The sequence below is a fragment of the Vipera berus genome (assembly GCF_964194415.1).
Source record: "Vipera berus genome assembly, chromosome: Z".
NCBI classification, from domain to species: Eukaryota; Metazoa; Chordata; class Lepidosauria; order Squamata; family Viperidae; genus Vipera; species Vipera berus.
Genome location: NC_138205.1, coordinates 132,083,009 through 132,106,022, shown reverse-complemented (window position 1 = coordinate 132,106,022; position 23,014 = coordinate 132,083,009). Strand labels below are relative to the sequence as shown.

The following is a 23,014-nucleotide window of genomic DNA, read 5'->3' as shown; positions in this document are numbered from 1 at the left end:
CGTTTACTTGGGAATTGCAGAATTAACACAGTTGGAAGGGACCGTGGAGATCTTCTCCAAACCTCTGCTTGAGCAGCAGACCCGATTACCCTTCAGGACAAATGGAGGTCCAGTCTCTTTCTTGAAAAACCTCCGGTTGGTGGAGCATCCACAAGTTCTGGAGGCGAAGCGTTTGACTTATCCAACTTGGTTTCTGGGCAGACGTGCCCAGAATCTGGCTGGGGAAGCCAAAACAGAGTCCAAGACAAATGGGGGCAATTCCTTTCTTGATCTAATATCCACATCTTCACCACGACGAGCCCCCAAGGAAGCTTTCCAGATAAAGTAGCCTCTGCCCCATTTGCTCCTAGTTCCACATCCTTTGGGACCTTCCTTCTAAAACACGAAACGCAAGAGTTGGTCACAGACTGAATGAAGACGCACCTTGCCCACCAATAACGAAGGACTGATCCAGGGCTGATTCAGGACCTTCAAAGGCTGATTCAGGATCTTCCGGGCCTGATCGAAGGCTGACTGGAATCGTCAAGAACCAATTGAAGGCTAATTCAGGAGCTTCAAAGGCTGGTTCAGCATCTTCGGCGGCTGATCAAAGGCTGACTAGAGGAGACCTTCAAGGACTGATTAAAAGCTGACTCGGGACCTTCGAAGGCTGACTAAGGACCGTCAAAGGCTAACTGACGTTTTTTCTTTCCAGCTGAACAGAATCTTCATCAGCCCAATTCCCCTAGGAACAAAATCCACCAAGAAGGGAGGCTACAAACAGGAGCTCAGCCCCATCCCTTGATGACACCCGCCCACCCACCCCGAGAGTTTAAAAACTTCTGCATCTGAATTAGGGAGGAGCTGAACTAAAACAGGATGAGGTGGGGCAGAGTCCCCGTTGCCTCACTGATCAGGAAGTGGGCGTCCCTTTCAGGAGGGCCAAGGGCCGCCCGGCGGTTTCGGAGGGAGGTGCCGGCGGCAAGGCGCAGCAGTGCTGCAGGAGGCGCTGCTTGCAGGCGAACGCCTTGGGGCAGAGGCCGCACTTGTAGGGCTTCTCCCCCGTGTGGGTGCGGAGGTGCTTCTGCAGGTGGTGCTTCTGCATGAAACTCTTCGGGCAGAGTGGGCACTGGTGGGGCCGCTCCCGCGTGTGGGTGCGCTGGTGCTTGGCCAGGTGGTGCCGCCGGACAAAGTGCTTCCCGCAGTCCGTGCAGTGGAAGGGGCGTTCTCCCGTATGGGTCCGGAAGTGATTGGTCAGTTTGCTTTTGTCCGTGAAGCTCTTCTCGCAGGCCGGACACTGGTGAGGCCGGGCTCCTGTGTGGCTCATCTGGTGGCGGAGCAGGTGGTCCGAGCGGCCGAAACGCCGGGGACAGTAGGGGCAGCCCAGCAGGTCCTTGGGGACGGGCTCGGCCGGCGCTTCCCGGTGGGTGTTCTGATGGAGTAGCAGGTGGATGTGGAGCCGGAAGCGTTGGTGGCACAGAGGGCAAGCCCACAGCTCCTCTCCCAGCTGATGTCCCGTCTCTTGAGGGGGTATCAGGGGGCTTCCATTCATGAGCGGGGAGGAGAGATTTCGTCCCGGAGAGGTGAGACTGCTGTAACTTGACGGCTGCTCTTGGTGGCCAATCTGGCAATTCCGGTGGATGTCTTCTGCCGGGCTGCCCTCGTTGGCGCCGGCCGTCTCCTCCAGAGTGTCCCTGGGCCACAGGCAGGAATCGAAGTCCTCTTCTTTCTTGACAATCCTTTCCACGAATGTCTCTCCCGGCATCATCCAGGTCTCGTGGGCTGCCGAGTCCTCCTCTGGCTCCGTTTTGATTAAGACGTGATTTGTTGCGAGGGCTGCGGGAAATAAGGACAGCATAAAGCCAACATTCGTCATGGTTCGGTCCCACCACACATAAGGAACGCACAAGCACATCCCCAAACCAGGACTGCTCAACCTCGACGACTTCCAACATGGGCGGACTTCAACTCCCAGGATTCCCGAGGCAGCTTAGGGAATGCTGGGAGCTGAAGAGCACCCATTTTGAAATTGCCACCGTTGAGAAATATTGGTCCCGAACCCTGTCATCTTAAAAAAAAAAAAATTCTTTCTCTGTTTAACAGGTCTCGTATAAATCAGTATTTCTCAAGCTCGGCAACTTTCAAATGTGCGATCTCTAGGTGCCAGAATTCCCTGGCGTGCTAGTTGGGGAATTCTGGGAGTTGACGTCCGCACGACTTAACGAGTTTTCTGAGCAACAGCACTGGGGATCATTACAGAGATGTGAAGTCGAGGGACTTTACAAAAACCCCAAACTCGGCAGGAAAACCAGAAAAGACCGAAGAAAAGAATTGGGGATGAATGTAACACAGACTTGACATTTAATTCCATGTTAAAGACGATTCTGGGGGCAGCTTTCGCAAAAGGGCGCTCTCTCTCGTATACGAGACAACGGACAGCACGTGGCTGAAGGCAGATCATGCCAAGCAAATACAAGCGAAAAAGGCCGCCTAATTTGACAAGGATGTTGGGTCCCCGTGCTTGACTTCCATGGCTGGTGGCACGCGAGGACAGCAGAAGGAATTTCTCAGGCTAGGACGGATCGTTTTGATGACCACCGTGATAAATTTATTAAAACTTACAGGCCGCCGAACTCTCGAGCGACTTTGGGCAGGTTTACAAGTGGTTAAAAAGATTTCAAACATGTGGAAACAAGTAACAATTACAAAAAAAAACAACACAAAAGGAAAAAGATGGTGAAGAAATAAACCCAGATCGAACGAGGAGGAGGAGGAGGAGGAAGAGGAGGAGGAAGTAAGGATGGAGTACGGGGTCCTGGTCTTCTCCAAGCTTGGTGGTTTTCTTGCAGACATTTCATGACCCAACTAGGGAACGTCATCAATGCCAAAAGGCTTACGGTAGAAAGCTTCCAGCACTGATGATGTTACCTAGCTGGGTCACGAAACGTCTCCAAAAAAAACCCAGCCAAACTCAAAGAGAGGGTCTAGGACCCCTTAGTCGTCGTCGTCGTCGCCCTCTTCCCCACAACCCCCCCCCCATCCTTTTAGCACTGATGATGTTCACCACCTGGGTGATTAAATGTCTGCAAGAAAACCACCAAGCGAATGGGGCACTCAAGAGCCCCAGTTGATTTAGGAATTTGTCTCTCGTCCCCCGGGACCGACAACAAAGGTCGGACACCGGAGACTTGAAAGGACCACCGGTTTGGGGGGCTTTTGGAGTTTTTAAAACTTAACGGCTATCAATTGTTTTGCCGCAAATAAAAAGATTAATCCAACAACACTGATCGGCACTCTTATTTGACTGGCCGGCGTCACCCTGCAACTCACGCGTGCCCCCCTCGCTAGCTTGGGTTTTAACCAGCGCATCCCGGCAATTCGGCTAACTTCTTCAAAGAGCCGAAGAAAGAATTTACGGCTTGTTGAGCAGGTGACGCAACCCGGACTCTGGCTCCCTCCGAGAAGAACAAACCAGAATAACTGGTTTAACTGGAAGAGACCGAACCATCCCGTGTGTTTGGTAGCCCGAAAGCATCGGTAGGGAAAATGGGGTTTGGTTGATGGCTAAGACACCTTATGGCTTAATTTAAGCCTTTCCCTTCCCCTCTCCCCCGCCAAAAAAAAAAAAGGACAGTGTTCCTTAAATTCTTTCCATTTCTTTTTAAAAATACATTTATGAGAGGGTTTTTTTTTTGTTTTGTTTTTTAAAGCATGCAGAGAATTCTGGAAAAGGACTTTGGGGCAGTTATATATTTTTAATTTTTCTATCCTGTTTTTATTATGTATTGCCCTGTTCACCGCCCTGAGTCCTTCGGGAGAAGGGCGGTATACAAATTAAATTAATAAATTAATAATAAATAAGATGCTCTCGGTTCTTTCGGCAATTTTTGACACGATCAAAACACACATACCCCGAACTCTGATCCACAGTTGGGGGTGGGGGGAAATCAAGGGCAGCACACCAAGCCATTTCTTCACATCTCTAGTTTATTTCGATTCCACAGAACGACAAAGGAAAAGAAAAAAAAAAAAGTAAGAAATCCAGAAAATATACGTTAAAAAAAAAAAAAGAAGCGTTCTGCTCGGACTCATTAGCGTTCGCGAACCAAAGAGGTTGCCTCCAGGCAGTCGCCCGTTTCGAGGACTTTTTTTGACTGGGAGACCTTTGTGATTAGGGGACAACACAATACCTACAGTATTGTACACTGCAAATAAGACCGAAACGACAATCCTGGAAGTGCTTGGTTACTACCCCTTTTGTTTAGCTTTCGCCGTTCACGAGCATCATGAAGTCTCCGCTGCGACGGGAGCGCCGACGTCTCCGGAACGCTGAACTCTGGGATAGAAAGGGGGAAGTCAGTCCGCTCACAGCATGTCTCTTGAGGTAGCCTGGCGTTCCCCGCAAGGCCGGACTAGATGAAGATGGCGTCAAGCAGGGCTTCTCGGACAGCCGTACCCATCAGCCTGTTCTGCTCCCGAAGGTGGATTTTCTGGTGTTGGAGAAGATGCTGTTTCTGGGTGAAACTTTTATCACACTCGTCGCAACGGTAGGGCCTCTCTCCGGTGTGGATGCGCTGATGTCGGATCAGGTCCGACGGGTGGCTGAAGTTCTTGCCGCAGTAGAGGCAGGCCAGGGAGCTGCCGCCGCGCCCGGAATGCAGCCGCTGATGCGTGACGAGGCTCTTCTTTTGGGAGAAACTCTCCGGGCACCGGCTACAGCGGTACGGCCGCTCGCGCCCGTGACCCTTGGGGTGCTGCCGATAGGAGGACTTGACGTTGAAGGTCTTCACGCACTTGGCGCCGCCGTACGGCTTGTCCGTGCCCGGCCCCCGAGGAAGGGGCTTCAAATTATGGCTTTGCTTGAAGGTCTCCTCACAGGCCACCGAGGTGTAGCCGCCGCCCCCGGTGTGGATATGCTGGTGCAGGGTGAACTGCTGCTTGTAGGTGAAGCTCTTTTCGCAGGAGGCCGGCGCAGCGCCGTGGCTTTTCTGATGACACACCAGGCTTTTGTAAAGGCGGAAGTGTTTCCCGCAATCAGGGCAAGCAAACATTTTGTCCTCCGGGCAATTACGCGGGTCCGTCGGGACGGCGGGACCGCCGCTAGGGCCGAAGCCTCCTTCGCCGGGCAAGGACTCATCTTCATCTTGTCCGGGATTCTCGGCATGCCTTCGCTGCTGCACAAACGCGGAGTAGCGGCTGCCGACGGGGGCTGCTTGCGGGTGAGGGTGGAGGAGCGTCTCGTCCGTGCATTTGAGCCCCAAGCTTTCGCACAGCGCACGCTGAGCTTGGAGCACCTCGGCTTTGAAGGCCAGCCCGTCATCTGGGGGGATTGAAAGAAAAGGTCATGGGGTCATGCTTCTCCAACGGACACGGCCTCCTCTACCCCAGCGGGTTGTCCTGGTCAATGGGCCAGGAGGGACCCTCTTGGTGCACGGCCAGACGACCCCCTCCACGGTCCAGCCTTGCTGCAGCGCACCTGCCTACGTGCCACATACAAGGCCACCCAGCCTCTTTCCTGCCCGGTGGTGACTTGTGGTTTTGTTTTCCTTCGGCGAGAAGGAAACGCTGCCGGATCTGGCTGTGCACGATGGGAGGAAGCCAACCAGCCCTTCCTTGCTCGCCTCCTTTAAAAGAATGGAAGCCAATTTTGGGGAGGGAGGAACGGGGGGTGGGGGGGGCTGCTTTGAATTCTAAAAGATTGCTCACGCACACCCAAATAACCCAGCGGGGAATCGCTTCAGCCAACCATCCGGAAGCTCCCTTTCGTACCAAGACTTTTTTTTTGCTTTTCAAGAGTCGTTGGCTATGCAGGCAGTCCTCGACTCACGACCGTAATGGAGCCTGCCTGATTAAGGGAAGCGGGAACCCACACGCTCGCCTCATTTGTGACTCTGATCGCCAGGAGGCGGTCATTAAACCACCATGTGGCTTGTTAAGCGGAGCACGTGGTGGGTCCTTCGGGGTAGCCGGGGAGGCCCTGGGAATTCCAGCACAGGCCCCCCCTCCAGGCTTACCAAGGCCCTCCACAATCGGAGGCACCCCGTGCTACACTTCCCATACCCTCCCTCCTCACCCAGAGTCCTCCGTTGTCCACTTAACATTCGACGATCTCCGGAGCTCACACACCTGCGAAGCAAAGCAGATTTGTTTTGTCCCTGGGCCGCCAGGCGCATTTCTGGAAGCAGCTGCAATTTCGCTTTGCGGCGGCAACCGCTTCCTAGATCGCGCCAGACGGCCCGGCCAATGAAGCAGCCAGGCCTCTTTCCCTGAACTGAGCAATGGAGCTTCAGAGATCGTCAAAAGATAATTGAGGAGGAGGAGGAGGAGGAGGAGGAGATAGGACCGGGTTGGGTGGGAAGCAGACCCAAGGTTTGCAGGGGGGAAATGGGGTGGGTGGGATGGTGAGTTATGTAAGGGGGGGGCTGTTGGGTTCCTGCAGTGGGTCGTAAGAGTGAACGGCTGCACCACAGCGGCCGTAACTCCTGAGCTGGGTTGGGTAAGTAGTTTCTGGTAGGTCTGCCGTCACTGTGAACCGTCACTAGGGTTATCCCAAAAGTGCTTTGGCCAAAAGTTAACTGGACTTTCTTGATTTTCCCCACCCCCACCCCCGAAAACGTTTCGCTTCTCATCCAAGAAGCGTCTTCGGTTGTGGAGGCGACTGAAGGACCGAAGAAGCTTTCGGAAAGGAAGAAGCTTCTTGGGACGAGAAGTCAAAATGTTTTCGAGGAAACAAAAAAACAAAAAACGAAACCTAAAGGAGGTCGAGTTGCCTTTTTGGAAGAAAAAACAACAACCACCAGCCCGACCTGGAAGATTGAGAATCTCCACAGACGTCACTACGATTGTAAGTCGAGGACGACCTATAATTTAACAAGGATTCGCTCTACGGCCAGGTGCATAATAGGGTGCATCTGTGGCCTCACCCTGGATCATCGCATCCCAACCCAGTCCAGGAACGTGACCTGGTCTTCCCGGAGCAGAGGACAAGCGTGTAAATCACCCCCTGTGCGCCTGTTAGCAAATCTCGAATGTGGAAAGACGAAAGAGAGGGAGGGAGGGAAGCAACGTGACCTTCCTTTGTCCCCACCCCACTCCAAGACGCCTGCGGGAAAAAGCCCCAAACGAGAAGGGGATTACGTTTGTCCTTACACGAAGTTCTTTCTTCTCCCAGTGTTGTGTTTCCGTGCCCAGCCTGTGATCCCGGCAGCTGAGTCCGGGGAATCAGAGGAGGAGGAGGAGGAGGAAGGACCTGGGGAGCCATCAGAGTCGGAGGAAGGCTCTGATGAGCCCCCGGACTTACAATCTGATGAAGAGCCTGGCCCCTCCACTCCTGCTCAGGATGAGACTCAGCTGTACTGGGAAGCCGAGTCAAGACTTTTGAGGACGCACAGCTGGAAGACATCGTAGACGCTCGCAAACGCCGACAGGCTACAAGAGCAGGAGAGAGGGAGGCAATGGGGCGGTTCCAGGGGAGGAGGAGAAGGCATTGAGAAGCCACACCTTGGGGCTGCCTAATAAAAAAGGTGTGGGCGGTGCTGGTTGCTGAAGGCAACCGTTGGCAAAGGACTCCAGTTTCAAGGGCTCATGTTTCGTTCGCTTTGCCTGTGAACCGTTTCCTGTTTTTGACTCGCGCTCCCATTTTGTTTTTGGGACAATGATCAGGTCTGCAACTCAAATACAAGGGGTCGTTTTTTCCAGCCTCCGTGTTAAAAGAGGGGTTCGCCTTTGTGAAGTAACAAAGACGTACACAGGCTGGGACAGAACACCCAGCTACTCCTCGCCGCTCGCCGACCTGCTCGTCCCATCCCAGCTCTTTGTCCTGGTGGCCTCTAAACCAGCCTTGCCCAATCTCCAGGGTCTCAACCTCGGCCATCGCCTCTGGCCTCTGCCAGCCTCCGCGGCTCCCAACTCCCACCAGTTCGTGCGGTGACTCCGTCCCAGGGATCGGTTGCCCCCTCCCAAATTGGATGGGGCGGGTGGCTTAGTACACTGGTCCCCAACTTTTAGGGCTTGGCAGGAGGGGAGGAGGGAAACTGGCCTGCCACTCGCGCGAGCTGAGCTGGGCACGCGCCAGCCAGCCGCTTGCGCGGCCCAGTTTCACACCAGTCGTAGTCTGGTAATGCGCCGCAGCCCGGGGATTGGGGGACCTCCACCTTAGGAGATTAGGACAAAGCTGTCTGGATGCCTCCATGGAGATAATCTCCTTTTGGCTGCAATTACTGTGAGAGTGGCTTGACGGTGAGGTGGGCGGCGTATAAACTGAATAAATTACAAATTGAATAAATAGATGAGAAGACGCTCCGTGACTCGTCCTGGGCCCAAGAGATCGAGCTTTACATTTTACAAAGGAGGTAAAAAAAGGTAAAGGTAAAGGTTCCCCCGCACGTGTGTGCTAGTCGTTTCCGACTCTAGGGGCCGGTGCTCATCTCCGTTTCAAAGCCGAAGAGCCAGCGCTTGTCCGAGGACGTCTCCGTGGTCATGTGGCCGGCATGACTAGACGCCAAAGGCGCACGGAACGCTGTTACCTTCCCACCGTAGTGGTCCCTATTTTTCTACTTGCATTTTGACGTGCTTTCGAACTGCTAGGTTGGCAGAAGCTGGGACGAGTAACAGGCACTCACTCTGCTACGCGGCACTCGGGATTCGACCCGCCAAACTGCCAACCTTCTGATCGACAAGCTCAGCGTCCTAACCCACTGAGCCACCGCGTCCCTCAAAGGAGGTACAGCATGGCAAAGGAAGAGAAATTACAGGCAAAGGATGCCTCGTGAGTTCTGGGTGGGGAGACCCCACACTCACGTCGGTCCAACCAGTGGAATATATTCCGGGACCATTGTGCCCAAATCTAGGCTCCACGGGTAGCCAAAGCAGCCCAAGACAAGGGACTCCCCCTCAAACATAGCATCTCAGCAGCGAAACCACATTAAAAATAGCTCAGATGCCATCACACGCACACACACACCCCGAGAGAAGGGGCAGTGGGCGAGCAAGGAATGGCAGAAACTCACCCCTAGCCGGAAAGGAAACACGGTCCATTCCCGACCGCCGACACTTTGGTTCATCCCGTGAAATTTGCAGGACTGAACAGTTGCGGAAGGGGATCCTCTGATCCTTAGGGTAGGGTGGGGTGGGGTCTCCAGCTGGAGTGGCGGGTGGTGGAAACAGGCCATTCCCCTTGAACTACCCAAAGCTTTGCCCTGCCCGTTCCCACGCAAGGGCAGTGGGTTTGGTGAGATTCCTGCAAGCAGGCTCGCAGCAATCAAGAAGCAACTTGAATCAGCTCACCGCATCGTGCTGGTACTTTGCGTCTTGACGTAAACCCACATAACTAGATGGGTTTGTTTTTCGTTCTTGGGAACGCACAGCCACTCCTCCCTCCATCCTCATGTCTTCTGCCCTGCCTAAAAGAACCCCAAGGGGGTGGGGATGAGGAGGGGGAGGTAAACAGACTCTGGGCGTAACAGGAAAGTACGTCCACTCCCTTTGCTTCGGACTGCACGCCAACACCAAAGCTTCCAACGTAACCGAATCGTCTGTCGTGTGTCTTGAGGGTGAGGGCAGCGCTCCCCAAATTTTCTGGCTCGGCCCGGTGGGTGGGCTGGAGTGGGGATAGTTTCTTCTGAGTGGCGGGTGGGAGCATGCAAGCGCACGCAGCTCCGTTTGCGCGAGCGGCAGGCGGAGGCGACAGCCGCTCACACAAAGGGAGCTGCGTGTGTAAGGGCTAATGGCCATCACACACACAAAGGAAGCTTCAGACATGAGGACGAGTGGCCGCCCATTCGCCCAAAAGGGAGTTGCGCGCAGGAGGGCCGACGACCACCGCTTGCGCGACAAGAGCTTCGCACGTGAGCCCGAGGCCGCCACTCTCGCAAACAGGAGCTGCGCGCGTGTGAGAGCTAACGGCCCCTGCCCAAGGGAAGGGAGCTTTGTGTGCGAGCTCAAGGCAGTTGCTACTTATCACAAAAGGAGCTGTGCGTGCGAGGGCTAACGGCCACCGCTCGAAGGAAGCCTTGCACATGAGCACAAGCGGCTGTGCCCGCAAGCGCTCATGGCCACCGCTCACAAAAGGGAGCTTCACGTGGGCGCTTGCCCGCCGCTTGCGCGGCCCAGTTCCAAACAAGCCACGGCCTGGAAATGGGCCGTGGCCCAGAGGTTGGGGACCCCTGGGTTTAGGGAGATGGCCTCATCTCTGGAGACGTCCCGAAGGTCCTTTTTCAAGACAACTGGAGTTTTCTTGATTTTTTTTCCCCCCTCTTGAAAACATTTCGCTTCTCATCCGAGACGCTTTCAAGGGGAAAAGCCATGAAGTCCAGCTGCCTTTTGAAAAAGCACCTCTGGGAAAACCGGGATCCGGTGGATGGAAACATCTCCGTAGGCACCTCTGGAGACAGGTTCGAAACATCGGGATGGGCTGCCCAGAAGGGACCGTTGCAAAACAGAGGCGAGACACAGTAACACACACACACACACACACACACACACACAATATTTTTACCCTGCACAGGTAAGTCCTCAACTTACGACTCCAATTGGGAGCAGAATTTCTGCAGCTAAGCAAGATGATTGTTCCGCTGTTACTGATTTGACGACCTTTCGGGCCGCCGTTGCTAAGCAAATCGTGTGGTCGTTCAGCGAATCTGGCTTCCCTCGTTTGGTTGTCAGAAGCCAGCTGGCAAGGTGGCAAAATGGCGAATCCACACACACACACAGACACACAAACACATACGCCGGGATGCTGCAACCGTCATAAATACGCGCTTGAATCTTGATCACGCGACCGAGAGGATGCCGCGACGGTTGCAAATGTGAGGACCGCTTGTTAAGTCACATGTTTTTTCCTTTCAACGGTCGCTAAGAAGATGGTGGTAAGCTGAGGACTCTCTGTCTCCAGAGGATACTAGCGTATCCTGAGCTTCCTTGAAGTAAAGGTTCCCCCGCACATGCGTGCTAGTCGTTTCCGACTCTAGGGGCCGGTGCTCATCTCCGTTTCAAAGCCGAAGAGCCAGCGCTTGTCCGAGGACGTCTCCGTGGTCATGTGTCCGGCATGACTAGACGCCAAAGGCGCACGGAACGCTGTTACCTTCCCACCGTAGCGGTCCCTATTTTTCTACTTGCATTTTTTTTTACGTACTTTCGAACTGCTAGGTTGGCAGGAGCTGGGAAGCATAACAGGTGCTCACTCTGCTACGCGGCGCTCGGGATTCGACTCGCCAAACTGCCGACCTCCTTCGGATCGACAAGCTCAGCGTCCTAACCCACTGAGCCACACCGCGTCGCTTTTTTTTCCTTGAAGAGTTCACCCCAAACAGGAGAAAGCTGGCAGACATGAGTGACAGACAGATGCCAATCAAGGGAACGCAAAAGGGAGGGTGGAAAATGAGCCACAAAGCAGCAGCAAAGAACGACTGCCCTCTAACCCAAGCCCCAGAGGCTGCTATCAGCAGTAGACAAACGGGTAAGCTGAAAGGAAAAACGGTGAAGTCTGCAGGCCCGGAAGGGGAAAACCACAGCAAGCCTCAAAGCATCGATGATCAAGCACCCTCCAGAGCGGACAGTCTTCTTAGGTGTGTGTGTGTGTAAACACAGCCCCCCCACACACACACATACACTGAAGAGCAGAATACAGGTAGTCCTTGACTTACGACCCCAAAGGAGCCTAACGTTCCCGTTGCTAAGTGGGAATTACGCCATTTGCCACAGCGGTTCGGGGAAGCCCTGCAGCCGTGAAGGTGGGAACCACGGTCGCTAAGTGAATCTGGCTTGCTGCTGGTCAGAAGGTCGCAAAAAGGGGACCAGGTGTGACCTCCCCTCCCCCCGTCCCCCCCAAGAATGCTGGGACCGTCGTATATAGGAACCAATTGCCAGGCATCTGAATTTCAACCCTGAATTTCGAACGGGGGGGGGGAGATGCTGCGACGGTCGCTAAGGGTGGAAAACGAGTCACTTTTTCTTCCAGGCTGTGGAAACTTTGGTCGCTAAACGAACAGCTGCTAAGTCGAGGACTGCCTGTATTCAGGAGGCTTTTTCTGGATTCAAATGACCCCCCCCAAAAATGAGTCTCAGTTTAGAAACCCGGGAACCGGCTCAGGATTCAAGTCCAGCGACGTAAAAAAAATAATAATAAAATAAAATACAGGGATGCAAAAGGAAAGGCGGGCGGGATTTGTCCTCGCATCTCGGGAGACTGCAAGGCAACGTGGTTCCATCCGTCGAGTTACTCACCCATGCTCGGCGGGATGTGCAGCTCGCTTTTCTCCGAGAGCTCCGGGCCCTCTGCGTTCCCCTCCAGATCTCGCTTCCGTTGGGAGCCGAAGGATGTCTGGGCGATGCCATCATCTGTTCAAACAAAGAGAAGGAAAATAGGGACGTTCATGGTGGGCGGGCTGGGGACTGTCTGGCCCACCAAGGCTGTCCTGCCGTTGTGTGGGAGGGGGAGGAGTCAAGAGTCTTGCTTTCCTGAGGGACCAGCTGGGGAGGAGCCTTACAGATGGGATAGATTAGAGAGATAGATGATTAGATAGATAGATAGATAGATAGATAGATAGATAGATAGATAGATAGATAGATAGATAGATAGATAGATATAGATGTGATAAGTATAGTTAAATAGATATAGATAGATAAGAGAGGGAGTGATAGACAGATATAGAGTGAAAGTTGATATAGATGATAGATAGATAGATTAGATGATAGATAGATAGATAGATAGATAGATAGATAGATAGATAGATAGATGATAGATAGATAGATGTGATAGACAGACAGGATAGAAAGACAGGATAGATAGATGATAGATATAGTTAGATAGATATAGATAGAGTGATAAAGTGATAAAGATGAGATATAGTTAGATAGATAGATATTATATAGATTTGATAGACAAACTAGACAGAGATAGATATACAGATATACTGTAGATGTGATAAATAGATATAAATAGATATAGATAGAGAGGGAATGATAGATATAGATATATAGAGTGAAAGATGATAGATAGATAGATAGATAGATAGACAGACAGACAGACAGACAGGATAGAAAGACAGTATAGATAGATGATAGACAGATATAGTTAGATATAGATGGATCGATAGAGTGATAAAGATGAGATAGAATGATAGATATGTGATAGATATATAGATAGATAAGAGGGAGTGATAAAGATATATAGAGTGAAAAATGAGATAGATTGCATAGATGATAGATATAGAGAGTAATAAAGATGAGTTAGATATATAGATCAATAGTGATAAAAGATGAGATAGATACAGACAGAAGACAGAGATATTGATACAGTATAGACATAGATAGATAGACAGATACAGACAGACAGACAGACAGACAGACAGAGATAGGTGGGTGGGTGGATGGATGGATGAAGAAAGAAATGATAGGTATCAGTCATCTCCAAACAACTCCAGGGACTCCTCAACATATGACCAAACTGGAGCCCCAAAATCTCTGCTGCTAGTAAGTTTTGCTCCACTTTACGAATTTTCTTGCCACCGTCGCTATGTGAATTTTTCCCCCCGCAGTTAATACTGCCGGTATTAGATAGACGGATGGATGGATGGATGGATGTAGATAGATAGATAGATAGACAGACAGACACAGACAGAAAGACAGACAAGATAGATATAGATAGATAGACAGACAAGATATAGATAGATATAGATAGATATAGATGAGAGAGAGAGAGAGAGAGAGAGAGAGAGAGAGAGAGAGAGAGAGAGAGAGATAGTTAGATAGATAGATACGGTAGATATAGACAGACAGAAAGACAGACAAGATAGATAGACAGAAAGACATAGATACAGACAGACAAGATAGATAGATAGATAGATAGATAGATAGATAGATAGATAGATAGATAGATAGATAGATAGACAGACAGACAGACAGACAGATAAATAAGAGACAGACAGGGATAGATACATAGACAGACAGACAGACAGATATTCAGACAGATTAGATAGGGTAGATAGATAAGATAGACTAGACAGACTAGAAAGAGAAAGATAAGAGAGGGAGTGATAAAGATAGATGGATAGAAAGATAGATAGATAGATGATACGAGTGATAAAGATGATTTATACCACTATTATACTACGTTTCGCATTTAAGGTTTCCCTAAAACGGAAAGTGTTTTTTTTTCTTTCGATTTCATTTCTTTAAAATTCTCATTTTTCCGGTAGATTTTAGTCCCAACATGGTGACCAGTGACGGAAAGCTGGGAGGGGGAAAAGGTTTTACGCTTGCGTTTGGCAAGATTCTGTTGGCCGGAAACCTCACTGGGGCTGCCAACACCGACAAACCAGCCAAATATTCAACCGCGGTTAGCTTCTACTCACCGATGCCGGGCGTCTGTGGGACCCTCCGTCCTTCCCTGGGTTCCCCTTCTCGGCCCCCGGCCGCGTGACCCCCTTCTTCCGGTGGAGAGGAGAGGCAAGGTCTAAAAACTAGGATTTCTGCGTGGGGTGACAATAACAGGTGGAGTTTCGTGGGAGAATCGGGGCCCGGCGAGACTTTGTGGCTTCGATGCAACGGTCAAATTCCCAGGAGCTTAAAAAGGCGTTCCTTTACGGGTGATCCTCGACATACGACCGCCGTTGAGGCCAAAATGGATGTCGCTAAGTGGGAAACCTGCCAGGGGAGCTCGGCACCCCGTTTGGCGCCCTTTCTTGCCGCCGTTGCGAAGAGGTTGTTAAGTGGCTTCCCCCCCACCACCACCCCCCTTGACTTTGCTGTTCAGAAAGGGGGACCCTGCGACTGTCGTAAATACGGGTCAGTCGCCAAGCGTCCGGAGCTGGATCAGGTGGGGATGCTGTGGTGACGGTTGTGCGAAAAACTGTCCCTTTTTGGGGGGGTCCAGGGCCGTCGTTAACTACGAACCGTTGCTGAATGAACGGCTGTAAACGCCGATTTGGGGGGTGAAAACATTGTAAACGTCGGTTGTGGGAACCCAGGCCAGGTGCTGGCTGCCAAAAATGCAAGCGTGCGTGCACGTGTCTGTGTGTGTGTGTGTGTGTGTGTATCCGACTATTCGGACCCGGCTCGTAAGCATCCTTGAGCGAGTCTCCCGTCAGTTCAAACGGCCGTTAAGTCGAGGACTACTTACACTCAACAAAACTGCTTCCTGTTTTGCACCCGGTGAGCTGGGTCGGGCTGAGACGCTGGCTGAGGAATTCTGGGAGTTGGAAGTCCACAAAGTTGCCAGGTGTGGAGAGCGCCCCCCCCCCGATTCTAGCCCCCTTCCCACTTACCTGGGCTGGGTTCTGATGGTATCACCCTATCCGTCGTTGCTGCCTCCTCTTCCTCGGCGCAGGGACGCTCCCCTTGTTCGATCCGGGACAGAAGATCCGGTTTAGCGATGGCGTAGTCTAGTCGGGAAAAAAAGAACACACCCCTTCGGAACCGTTTCCTACACAACAAGGGGCAAGGGTGAACTGTACGAAAAGGTACAGGGAGCTCCTTGGGACACAGCAACTGTCGGAATTCGTTGCTGGAATGTATTTGTGTGCGACAACTAAGGTGGCAATCAGCCAGTAGGTGGCAGCGTTTGCCAGTTTGGCTCTACGGTATATACTCAAGTGGTGGGATTTAAGTACCTGAACCACCGGTTCTATTATGCGATGCAGGTCTGGGCCTCCAATGCCTAGAACGGACTTCCGGATGTGGTATTCACGCACTTCCAGTGGACCGTTCTAGTCCTGGGAGGCCTCCTCCACGCCTCCGAGGCCTAAAACGGACTTCCAGAAGTGGCATCCATGCACTTCCGGTGGGCCATTCTAGGCCTGGGAGGCCTCCAAGGCCTCAAACGGACTTCCGGACGTGGTATCCAGGCACTTCCGGTGGGCTGTTCGTGTTGTGATTCAGGGCCAGCCTGTGGGTCCGGCAGCCGGCTCAGATGTCTCGGATGACTCAGATGAGGGGGAGGAGGAGTGTGTGGAAGACGAACCGGCTGATGATGGTTTGGAGGCTTCGCAGAGCCCCCAGCCGGGGCCCTCTTCTCAGCTGCGTGAGCCCGATAGTGCGGAGGATGATGACCCACAGCTGGCCCTGTTCAAGGACGCCCGACGCAGGAGGCAGTCGAGCAGGAACAAACAGAGAAAGGCTGTGGGACTCCTCGGGAGGAGGCACAGGGAGGCCACGCCCTGATCTCTAAATAAAAGGAGTGTTTGGGGAAGGGCTGGTTGCTGAAAGCAACCCTTCCGTTTGAGGATTCAAGTTCCAGTGTTTTTGTTTCTTGTTCTGTTGTTTGAGTAATAAATCTTGGCAGACGCTTTTCAGCCTCAGACGCTCTCCAGTCTCTACTGTTTGAACAGGGGTTTGCCTTATTGCAAGGCCGGTAGCAGGCTGGTTCAGAACAGTTCTAGGCCTGGGAGGCCTCCTCCAGGCCTCCAAGCCCTAAAACGGATTTCCGGAAGTGGCATCCACATACTTCCGGCGGGTCGTTCTAGGCCTGGGAGGCCTTCGAGGTGTAGACTGGACTTCCAGAAGCCAGCCGGTTCTCCGAATTCAGGTCAATTTAGCTACCGGTTCTCCCGAACCTGTGCAAACCGGCTGAATCCCACCAACTATGCTCCTTCGTTCTACGTTGAGCTTCCTGTAACTGTGAAAAACAGTTGAGCAGTAAAGCACATGGTGACGGTACACTTTGTTTGCTGTCGTACTATATATAAACAGAATTCCTAACAGCAATGGTGATATGTACCGTGTTTCCCCGAAAATAAGACCCGGTCTTATTGTTGTTTTTTTGGGGGGGGGTGTGTGGAATTGCCTGCCAAAAAGGCACCAGATCTTATTTTTTGGGTGGGTGTGTTTCTTTTCCATTTACCTCAGGCACCAACAGCCGCCACCCAGCTGGCCCACTTCTTCCGCGGCCAAAGGAGCAGCTTCATTCTGCAGCTGAGAATGGAGCGCCCCGGCCTGCATTTCAGTCAGGCCTTTCCGGAAGGCCTCCACAGCCGAGAACCAAGTTATGGATTCAATCCGTAGCTCGGTGCTCGGTTGCAGAGGCCTTGCAGAACCGAGCTATGGGTGCGAAATGCAGAAGGAGAGGGCCAGCGAGAAGCCTGGCTGCAAAATAAGTGAGTGCGGGGTGCGTGGGGCAGCTCCACCTCCCCACCCCAGCTTTTTAGGCGTGCGCCCCACCCCCAAAACTAGGGCTTATTTTTGGGGTAGGGCTTATATTAGGTCCACCCCCCAAAAAAAAAACATCAAGCTGGGGCTTGTTTTCGATAGGAGTCAGTTGCCGAGCATCTGAATTTCCATCATGTGACCGTGGGGATAATTGAAAGTGTGAAAGGGAGATGTTGAGATAACGGGAATTTTGGTCATTAGATTTCAAATATTTGGAAATCGGTTGAAAATAAGGATTTTATCTGTTTTAATATTTGAAAATTAGACCAAAAAGGAAAAAGAAAATGAATTATTATGAATATGTTTGATTTATTGATTAACCCAGGTAATATGTGTGTGTGTGTGTGTATAATGGTTTTGATTTATTAAAGGGGATGTTGTATTATTAAGTAGATGATTTAATATGGTGAGAAATAAGATACCTTTTAGGAAATGGAACAAGATGACGTTCAAAATAGATAAAATGTGTGTTTTGGATATTATATGTAGTTATGAAGGGAGATGAAGGAAATCCTGGTTACCCAAAGCCTGAAAATAATAAATATCAAAGGTTCAATTGGAATATTGACGGGGAGCTAAAAATTGGGTAAAAATTAATAACAGGATATGGATCGTTGACGAAGATTGAACGTACTTAAGATACGTGTAAGCTAAAAAATTATTGATAAATGTAATAACGATGTTTGTATTGAGTTGACGTCACTAGAACCGTACTAGCTTGAATTGAGACGGTAAATGTGAAGGGGAAAGGGGAAAAAATATCTGATGTTGTAATTTGAGGTTTGCACGAAAGATTTTGTTTTCGAGCTATTGATTAACCCAGTCACCACGCCGCTTTTTAAATACTCAAATGTAAAATTGGAAAATTAATATTATTATTTTTTTAAAAAAAAGAAAGTGGGAAAAGCGGTCGTTAAGTCTCTGTTTTTCCCCCAGTGCTGGTTTCAACGGTCGCTGAGTGAGCCGTCGTTGAGGACTGCCTGTACTTCAGCCGACTCACCCTGTTGCGTTCTCACGAGGTGTTCTTAAAAGTAAGATGGGGCTGTGGCGGCGTCCCGTTTCATTTAAAAATACAATAAAATCTAACCCTACGGGAAAGTCAAATATGAACCGAGAAGACTGTTTTCAGGTAAACCAAGGAGGAATCAGCCTGTCTTTCGCTTCCTACCGTCCTAGAAATCCATCCATTGATACGCCGAGAATTTACAATTTACAAAATTGTATTCAATTTCAAAATTGTATTCCGTGTACAAAAACGCCGTGGAAATTATTTCGGATGGACCACACATCTCTCTGGCTTGTAAAAAAAAAAAAAATCACATTAAGCTCCGTTCCCCCAGCCGGTCCTCCTGGTTTTATGAGTTTCTCGACATCTTGAAAGAGTCGAAGAGCGTTCCGATCCGCCCCTGGTCTAAACCAGCACAAGCCAGGATGGTATCTCAAACCGAAACTGAAAGCAAAGAGGAGAACTAGACAGAACAGGATTGGATAAACCTGGCTGTCTTGCAACGTTCTCCAGATGTTCTCCTGAGGAACTTTTAGGGACCAATCTGGAGGCAGGCCGTCACCTAGGCCAGGGGTCTCCAACCTTGGCAACTTGTGGGTCTCAACTCCCTGAATTTCCACGCCGGCTGGGAATTAAGAGAGGAATTCCCAGCCAGCGGTGGGAATTCTGGGAGTTGAGGTCCACCAGTCTTTTAAAATCGCCAAGGCTGGAGACCTCCGATCTCGACAATTCTCCAGCGCCGATCCAAGAAGCCAAGTGTCGCCTTGCCAACCACTAGGAGCAAACGCGGATTTTTTTTAAAAAAATTTTTTTTTACCCAGGGAGACCAGCGACTCGTAGTTGCTCTTCATCACGTTCTTGTAGAGTTCCTTCTGCCATTCCTCCAGGTTGCTCCACTCCTGCTCCGAGAAGTAGACGGCGTTATCCTCAAAGGTCACGGGCACCTGGAAGAACATCAGTGACGGGATTCGGATCTTCTAGACCAGGGGTCGGCAACCTTAAACCCTCAAAGAGCCACTTGGACCCATTTCCCAGAGAAAAGAAAACGCTGGGAGCCGCAAAACTCTCGCGTGCGATAGAGGCTGCTGTGCATGAGTTCTCTTTCTCTCTCTCTCTCTCTCTCTTTCTCCCTCTCTCTCTCCCCTCCCTCTCTCTCCCTCCCTCCGATCTTCTGCTCACCTGGCAAGCTGGCTCAAGCTCACAACACATTCTTATTGGGCTGGCTCTCCTGCCTTTGATCTGCCAGTCCTCTTCCCCCACTCTGTGTGAGTGTGTGTGTGTGTGTGTGAGAGAGAGAGAGAGAGAGAGGGAGAGAGAGAGAGAGAGAGAGAGGGAGAAAGAAAGAAATGTGCTTCCTGTGGAGATGCAGCAAAGGCAGGAGCCGTGCCCAATAAGCCTGTCAGCTTGTCGGAGAACACCGTGAGGCCACTCTCTTTTTTACACACACACAAATACACACGCACGCACACACACACAAAGAGAAAGAGAGAGAGAGGGAGGGAGGGAGAGAGAGAGAGAGAGAGAGAGAGAGCTGCTGCTGCTTCCTGCTTCCTGTGGAAAGGAGACACAGCAAAGGCAGGAGCCCTGCCCAATAAGCTTTTCAGCTTGTCAAAGAACAGCGTGAGGCCACTCTCTTTTTTACACACACAGACACACACACAGAGGGGGAGAGAGAGAGAGAGATGCTGCTTTCTACTGCTTCCTGTGGAGACGCAGCAAAGGCAGGAGCCTCGCCCAATAAGCTTTTCAGCTTGTCAGAGAATAGCGTGAGGCCACTCTCTTTTTTACACACACACAGAGGGAGAGAGAGAGATGCTGTTTTCTACTGCTTCCTGCGGAGACGCAGCAAAGGCAGGAGCCTCGCCCAATAAGCTTTTCAGCTTGTCAGAGAATAGCGTGAGGCCACTCTCTTTTTTACACACACACACACACACACACACACACACACACACAGGGAGAGAGAGAGAGAGAGATGCTGCTTTCTACTGCTTCCTGTGGAGACGCAGCAAAGGCAGGAGCCTCGGCCAATAAGCTTTTCAGCTTGTCAGAGAATAGCGTGAGGCCACTCTCTTTTTTACACACACACACACACACACACACACACACACACAGAGGGAGAGAGAGAGAGAGAGATGCTGTTTTCTACTGCTTCCTGCGGAGACGCAGCAAAGGCAGGAGCCTCGCCCAATAAGCTTTTCAGCTTGTCGGAGAATAGCTGAGGCCACTCTCTTTTTACACACACACACACACACACACACACACACACACACACAGGGAGAGAGAGAGAGAGAGAGAGATGCTGCTTTCTACTGCTTCCTGCGGAGACGCAGCAAAGGCAGGAGCCTCGCCCAATAAGCTTTTCAGCTTGTGGGAGAATAGCGTGAGGCCACTCACTTTTTTTATGTACACACATACACAGAGAAAGAGAAAGACAAAGAGAGAGAGGGAGGGAGGGAGAGAGCTGCTGCTGCTTTTTTTTCTTTTTTTTCTTTCCTTCCTTCCTTCCTTCCTTCCTTCCTTCCTTCCTTCCTTCCTTCCTCCTCCTCCCTTCCAGCACTGATGACGTTTCCTAGTTGGGTCACAAAACATCTGCAAGGAAACCAACCAGCTCAGAGAGCACCAGGGACCCTACAATCCTTTCTTTTTCTTTTTCTTTTTCTTTTTCTTTCTTTCTTTCTTTCTTTCTTTCTTTCTTTCTTTCTTTCTTTCTTTCTTTCTTTCTTTCTTTCTTTCTTTCTTTCTTTCTTTCTTTCTTTCTTTCTTTCTTTCTTTCTTTCTTTCTCTTTCTTTCTTTCTTTCCTTCCTTCCTTCCTTCCTTCCTCCTCCTCCTCCCTTCCAGCACTGATGACATTTCCTAGTTGGGTCACGAAACGTCTGCAAGGAAACCACCCAGCTCAGAGTCCGTCTTTCTTTCTTTCTTTCTTTCTTTCTTTCTTTCTTTCTTTCTTTCTTTCTTTCTTTCTTTCTTTCTTTCTTTCTTTTTCTTTCTTTCTTTCTTTCTTTCTTTCTCTTTCCTTCCTTCCTTCCTTCCTTCCTTCCTTCCTTCCTTCCTCCTCCTCCTCCCTTCCAGCACTGATGACGTTTCCTAGTTGGGTCAGGAAATGTCTGCAAGGAAACCACCCAGCTCAGAGAACATCAAGGACCCCACAGTCTTTTCTTTCCTCCTCCTCCTCCTCCCCCTCTTCTTCCTTCCTTCTTTCCTTCCAGCACTCATGCCGTTCTCCAGCCGGGTCTCGAAACCTCCGCCAGGAAAGCCGCCCGTCTCTCGCTTCCCTTTCACGCCTCTCTCCCAGAAGCGCGCGCCCCCGCCCGCGAGGAAACCCAGCCTCCCCCCACCCACCTCCCCACCGTCTCGTCTGACCTTGGGCGTCTCTCCCTTGGCGCCCGGCGGGAGCCGGAGGATCCAGAAGTTCTGGTTCTTCAAGAGGTTCTCCATGTTCTCCAGCCGGCGCTGGAGCAGCCCGTACTCCTGGATGAGAGTGCCCAGGGCGGTCAGCTTGCACTCCATCTGGTTGCCGAAGTCCACCACGGCGTTCTCGCAGTCCACGTACTTCTTCTCGTTGGTCATCACGCGCCGCTCCAAGTTGAGCAGCCGGCTGGCGTGGGCGTCTACTTTCCGCTCCACCGCCTGGATGGCGGCCACCACGGTCCAGAGGGAGAGCTCGGCCATGTTGTGCTTGACCTCCCGCTCCAAGTTCGGCTCGGGGAGGAGAGGGAGCGGCTGGCGGGACTCCATCGGAGGGGGGAGGGGGAAGGGGGGGAAAATCCGGGAATTCTTGAAAAGAGAGAGAGAGAAACAAGGACGCTGGAGGAATTGTCGAACGGAGAGGACGCTCGTTGCCGCGCGGGGCTTCTCGGTGGTTGACGGAACTCGGCGACGTTGCCTACTCGTCAGCCGAACAGGCAACGTCGTCGGTGCCAGGAGGGGAGGGGGCAGCTCACTCATTTAAAAGAAAAAAAGAAAAAGGAAAAACAGGCAAAGCCTACCGCAGGGGTCTTCCAAGGCGGCCCTTTTAGACTCGTGGACTTCAACTCCCAGGATTCCTCTGCCAGCGGGCTTGCCAGAGGAATTCTGGAGTTGAAGTCCCAAAGGCCCAGTTTGAAGACCCCTATCATAAAACGACCCAGCTGAGGAATTCTGGGAGTTGAAGTCCCCCAAGTCGCAAAAGGGCCCAGTTTGAAGACCCCTATCATAAAACGACCCAGCTGAGGAATTCTGGGAGTTGAAGTCCCCCAAGTCGCAAAAGGGCCCAGTTTGAAGACCCCTGTCATAAAACAACCCAGCTGAGGAATTCTGGGAGTTGAAGTCCCCAAGTCACTCAGGGCCCAGTTTGAAGACCCCTGTCTTAAAAGCGTCTCAGCTGAGGAATTCTGGGAGTTGGAGTCCCCCAAGTCACAAAAGGGCCCAGTTTGAAGACCCCTATCATAAAACAACCCAGCTGAGGAATTCTGGGAGTTGAAGTCCCCAAGTCCTAAAAGGGCCCACTTTGAAGACCCCTGTCTTAAAAGCACCCCGGCTGAGGAATTCTGGGAGTTGAAGTCCCCCAAGTCACAAAAGGGCCCAGTTTGAAGACCCCTGTCATAAAACAACCCAGCTGAGGAATTCTGGGAGTTGAAATCCCCAAATCCTAAAAGGGCCCAGTTTGAAGACCCCTGTCTTAAATCTAACAAACAAAATGGAGGCTGGCTGAGGAATTCTGGGAGTCAAAGTCCCCCAAGTCGCAAAAGGGCCCAGTTTGAAGACCCCTGTCGTAAAACAACCCAGCTGAGGAATTCTGGGAGTTTATTTATTATTATTTGTTATTTAAATTTATTTATTATTTAAATTTATATACCGCCCTATTCCCGTAGGACTCAGGGCGGTTTACAGGGAGAATTAAAATACAT

General features: G+C 51.2%; 1 protein-coding gene across 4 annotated transcripts in view; it reads right to left on the bottom strand.

The window, feature by feature from the left end:
- Positions 1-810: 810 nt before the first annotated feature.
- LOC308678070 (zinc finger protein 783-like) overlaps positions 811-23,014 on the bottom strand; it is a 35,789-nt gene continuing 13,585 nt past the window's right edge. For 2 of the 4 annotated variants that reach the window (XM_081344901.1, XM_081344900.1), the window contains 6 exons: positions 21,489-21,902; positions 18,945-19,071; positions 15,243-15,359; positions 14,331-14,447; positions 12,202-12,315; positions 811-1,815 (listed from right to left, as the gene is read on the bottom strand). In XM_081344901.1, the coding sequence (XP_081201027.1) occupies positions 893-1,815; positions 12,202-12,315; positions 14,331-14,447; positions 15,243-15,359; positions 18,945-19,071; positions 21,489-21,863 (1,773 nt within the window). In that variant the 5' untranslated portion in view covers positions 21,864-21,902 and the 3' untranslated portion in view covers positions 811-892. Of the gene's footprint in view, positions 1,816-3,948; positions 5,300-12,201; positions 12,316-14,330; positions 14,448-15,242; positions 15,360-18,944; positions 19,072-21,488; positions 22,865-23,014 lie in introns of those variants that run through there. The other 2 variants (XM_081344898.1, XM_081344899.1) reach the window with 2 other exon arrangements.